Consider the following 5,061-nt stretch of genomic DNA (forward strand, 5'->3'; position numbering starts at 1 on the left):
TCAAAAAATGATACTTTTATTTTCCATGGATTTAAAGATATTTTTGCTACACAGTTTATGCATTTTATGAGATTATATTTTTTCATTGTATGAAGTTCAACCTTATACAATTTTAAGGTGATATGTTTGGTAGTGTATCTATAATCTTTAAAAAGTTTAGAGTTTTTGGAATGTATAGTATATGAGGTAAAATCAAGAATACATTAGAAATTGTTTACGCCTCTGCACTAATTTTGCAGTGAGGTTCAAATGGCAAATACACTATTACATGACAATTACTATCAAAAATAGGTGTTCATTTGAATTTACTGTGAAAAACATAAGCCACTATAAACTTGACACAGTGGCACATTTAGCCATTTTCAACATTCAACGATATAGGAATCTCTGGGCGATTACACTCAAACTCATTTTTACTGCCAGATGTGGCACGTTTAAGAAGTTTCTAGAAAATAATCACAATCACGGTTGTTTTGTGGGAAGGTCATCAGCTTATACATAAGGGATTAATTTTAAATAAAATGTAAACATACAGTATATTATAGTGACAGATCATTCTTACCACTTGGAAAGGCCAAGTATATCCATTTCTTTTTTGAACTCAGATTAATGTTTTTTCAACAGCATAGATTATTTGACGCACAACAACTATAATACATGCCCGTTCTAATACAAGATTAATTCTTCAGGGAGCTTCAAAGCACAAAACATACATTTCTTTTTTGAAGACCAACAGAAGTGCTTAGTAATCACTAAAATGCTAACCTCAGCAACTAAAATTTAGTGATTCACTATTTAAAAATTCAAATAATAAATTAAAGTAGCTAGTTACAAGTGTTTTACAGATAACAGATGCGACGAAACAACAATTTTAGATTATTCCATTACAGACCGTGTAATTACTGGCAGTCATTAACGTCTACACAAGATGAACAATGTGGTACTTGACAAAATTCAACTGGATCATCCAATAACTCAAATGCAAGCTCACAAAACAATGAATTAAGCAACTGCAAAGTGCTCTAATGCAGCACTAACCACATGCAATCAACAATTTGCAACAGACACATTACATTAGATATGAGCTTTTCAAGGAAAGAAACTTTGACGTTTACTGGTGCAAATTAGTTTTGTCTCCAGATTTGGTGGCCCAAACACAATGGCTAGGTTCGATTATGAATTCTGATGGTGATGGCAGTAGTTATGGGAGAAGCAGCAACATTTATGGAAGTTCTTCAAAATTAACCCATAGCAGACAGATGGAATGTGTGTGTTATGCATCTCACACATACACACACACACACTTCTCTCTTTCACACACTCTCTCTCTATATATACACTCTTGGCATGTGCAATTGTTATTACATATGCCGTATGTGTATACCCTTACACACACATGTATAGATCAAAGTACCACAAACAGAATCCAAATAGGTTTGAAATTAGAAAATGACTTTAATTATTACTTTTAAAAGACTATCCATAAAAGCCCCCTCTTCTAAGTTTTCAAGATCTGAAGAAAGACTTTAATAGTAAACATTAAAATATTTTTGTCAAATCGCCTGCCTGTGCTTTCTGTAAGTGATTTATCTTTGAATTTATGAATATAATCTTGTAATGAAGAACTCTATCAAACAAGAAGCTTCTTTACTCACGTATATTTTTTCATCCAATTTTGTTTGCTTAGCCCCTCTAATCATCATAATCTCAATTTACCAAATAATTAAGACAAATGAGGAGGTAGAAATAGAGCACTAGATTGCTTTCACAGCATCAGACTTGAATGTTTTTTTGCACAGCATTTTAGTAAATTTTATTAATTCTGAATTTTTTACGTTGTAATAAAGAGATCAGGTTTATCATTGTTCCACTCATGCTGATTGGGCAAAATATCAATTATGTACTGTTGCCTCTTTGAAAGTGAATTCTACAAGAAGCACATATCAAAAAAGAAAAGAAAAAAAAAATCCCTAAACAACCTCCCCCACCTAAATTTTATTTCTGTGGCTTGCATTCTAAAAAGGTGCCAGCCTTTCCCTAGTAATACAAGCATTGTAAATGAGGTGCTATAGTCTCAATGCCGGCGCTACACGCCACTGTTTCTAAAAGCAATACGGACATCACTTTAAGTAGATGAGAAAATAAAATGGAGTAAGGACTGTAAGCACAGCAGCGGCGTCCTCACTTGATGACGAAGTACTGGATGATGAAGGCAATCAGAAGGGAGGAGGAAGCAAAGAGCGCCAGGATGATGGCCGCGCACTGCTGGTCGCTGAGCGCCCGCCGGCACCTGGCGCTTTCCACGGCGTCTCTGTGCGTGCTGGCCACTGGCCCTGTCTTCTGAGAGATGAAGAGCACTGTGGCACTATAGGGACCCGTGAGGTCCTGGTGTCCCACAGGGTCCTGGCACTGACGAATGGCGCACACACGGAAACGGTACTCACAGTTCAGCTGAAGGCTTGAATACCGGAATGAAGAGTCAGGGCCTTTGTACATCTGTAGAAAGAGGTGTGTAAAACTGGCTTGTTCAGAATGATTTTGACACCCAAGTTAGTATCAACGATTTTGTCTTTTAGGCAACATTTGAAAATAGCTATCCACTGAACGTATGATCTGTTTGCTGAGCACAGCAGGAGAAATTAGAAATGGGATGATGTGACATCTGCCCTCCAAGAGCTTTAGGGTAGTTGAGGAAGTGTCCCAAAGGGGCCACACTTCTGTCAGCGCAGTCTGTAAAACGTCAGGTCGTTACAGTCTGGCTAGACCAGAGGATGTACACTGATACAGGCAGGAACTGGAAACACAGGGAATCCGGGGCGGATGATCCCTTCAGGAGCAGTGGTGAAAGGGGCGATACCGGGAGGGTGGGGTGCAAAGGGGGAACCGATGACAAGGATCTACACAGAACCTCCTCCCTGGAAGATGAACAAAAAAGTGGGTGAAGGGAGATGTCAGACAGTGTAAGATATGACCAAATAATAATAATTTATAAATTATCAAGGGCTCATGAGGAAGGGGGAGCGAGGGGAAAATGAGGAGCTGATATTAAGGGCCCAAGTAGAAAGCAAATGTTTTGAGAATGATGATGGCAACAAATGTACAAATGTGGTTGACACAATGGATGTATGTATGGATACTGATAAGAGTTGTACGAGCCCCCAATAAAATGATTAAAAAAAATTCAGGTAGTGCCTATATCTCATCTTGCTCTCTATTACACGTTTGCACGCAAGTTAGATTTTTGTACAAGTTTTAATATATTAGTTGGATTAAACAATGCAGGAACGAGAAGCACATTCTACAGGCAAACATGGCAAATCATTTTATGAACTGCATAGTGAGGAAACCACTCAGTCTCACAGAATACGGTTCTAAAACCTAACACTCCTTACAAGGGCCATCCAAGAATGGTGCACCCTGGATTTTCAAGCTGCGTGCTTGCTAGTGAGTTTGCAGTAACACCGGCCACCTCTGGGTTTAGGTCCTATTGCTCTAAGTCACAACTCATGTGATCTAAGACGGATAGAAAAGTAGCTATCTTTGTATGGCAATCATGAGGATAAAATGCACTGATTCTTGTTAAATCACTTAGCACAGTGTCTAGCACCCAGTTAATGTTCAATATATGGAAACTGTAATTTCCAATAGTGATTTTTAGCCCATCCCCTCATTCTTTAAAAGAATCAAAACAAAACAAAACACCAAGCCTCACAGGGCCAAGAGACGTAATCAACTGAGTTCCCCCAGCCAATCGGTGAGCTATCAGCCAACAACTGGGAAATAAGCCTTTAGCTGGATCTTAAAGAGAATGGTAAGTATTCATTAGGTCCGAAGATGCAGATGTGTTTTAGGAAGTGGGAATGTACAAACCGTCCATGCCTGGGAGCTGGCAATGAAATACGTTAAGCAGAAGGTTGTATGAGGCTAATTTATTATTTTTTTAAAGGTATTTTGTCTTATGGATATGAGTGTGCTAAATTTTTGTCTTTAAATTGTTCTTGGTTTTCCATCTGTTTCTACATGAGCGTGGTAAAAATACAGTTTGGGAAAGCAAAATGCACATCAGAGAAACACAAAACCCAACAAATGGCATGAAAGTGACAGGTGAAGAGTGATGGAAGAAACAGGTTAATACACCAGCTTGGAGAATTTAGGCATGATTCAACAGGAAGCCACTTCAGATATGCAATATTAAGACAGTGTTTAAGGAACCCTAATCGTGAGACTTGGGAGCCCTGGTAGGGTAGTGAGCTAGGCACCGGGCTGTCAACAGTTCAAACCCAACAGTTATTTTGTGGGAGAAAGATGAGGCTTTTTGTTCCTGTAAAGATTTACAGCCTTAGGAACACCAAAGGATCAGTTCTACCTCATCCTGTAGGATTTGTAGGAGTCGGAACTGACTGGACGGCAGTCAGACAATCATGAGGCTAAGGGATCCTCGTGATACTGTGTGGGTGGCTAGTGTTAAGGTCGGCAGTTCCCACAAAGATTTGCAGTCTCAGAAACCCTTAAAGGCTTCTAGGATCAGAGTCAACTGGATGGCAGTGGTAATCAGTAGGCTGTGTGAGGCACGAGTGAAAAGCGTTGGGTAGGACAGTGGCTCTGAATGTATGTAAGGAGGAGGGCTATGAGGCCCAGATACAATTTCTATGAATCTACAAATTACTTTTGAAAAGGAGTTCATAGCTCTCCCACCTCAAAAAAGAAAAAAAAAAAATCTAAGGGGCCAAGTGTTATGATATTAATAAGGTGAGTAAGAAAATATTGGAGGGGATGGATTGGGAAGTAAGACGATGAGATCAAGTTTTCAATTTGATGTTTCCGATGATGGAAGGAGATCTGAGTTGTAATTCTTAAAGTTACTGTTTAAATTCTTAAATTTAGTGTCTATGGGAAAAACCCAGAATTGTGGGTCCTACTATTACATATTCAGGTAAATCAGCTCTTTTGAGAATCTGAGTCGAAGTTAAAGGTGGCAAGAAGTTGAATAGAGGCTAATGAACCACACTGTACTAACGAGACACAATGAGAGAAGCGGTCTTCATTCCCAGGGGGGGGGGG

General features: G+C 39.1%; 1 protein-coding gene across 2 annotated transcripts in view; it reads right to left on the reverse strand.

Moving 5' to 3' along the window:
• The window catches only part of FNDC3A (fibronectin type III domain containing 3A), a 223,333-nt gene continuing 218,272 nt past the window's right edge, over window positions 1–5,061 (reverse strand). For both annotated transcript variants that reach the window (XM_004714055.3, XM_045289044.1), the window contains one exon: window positions 1–2,496. In XM_004714055.3, the coding sequence (XP_004714112.1) occupies window positions 2,182–2,496 (315 nt within the window). In that variant the 3' untranslated portion in view covers window positions 1–2,181. The remainder of the gene's footprint in view (window positions 2,497–5,061) is intronic.

Source organism: Echinops telfairi, unplaced genomic scaffold (genome assembly GCF_000313985.2).
Source record: "Echinops telfairi isolate 266 unplaced genomic scaffold, ASM31398v2 ScPeMD7_24;HRSCAF=84, whole genome shotgun sequence".
NCBI lineage: Eukaryota > Metazoa > Chordata > Mammalia > Afrosoricida > Tenrecidae > Echinops > Echinops telfairi.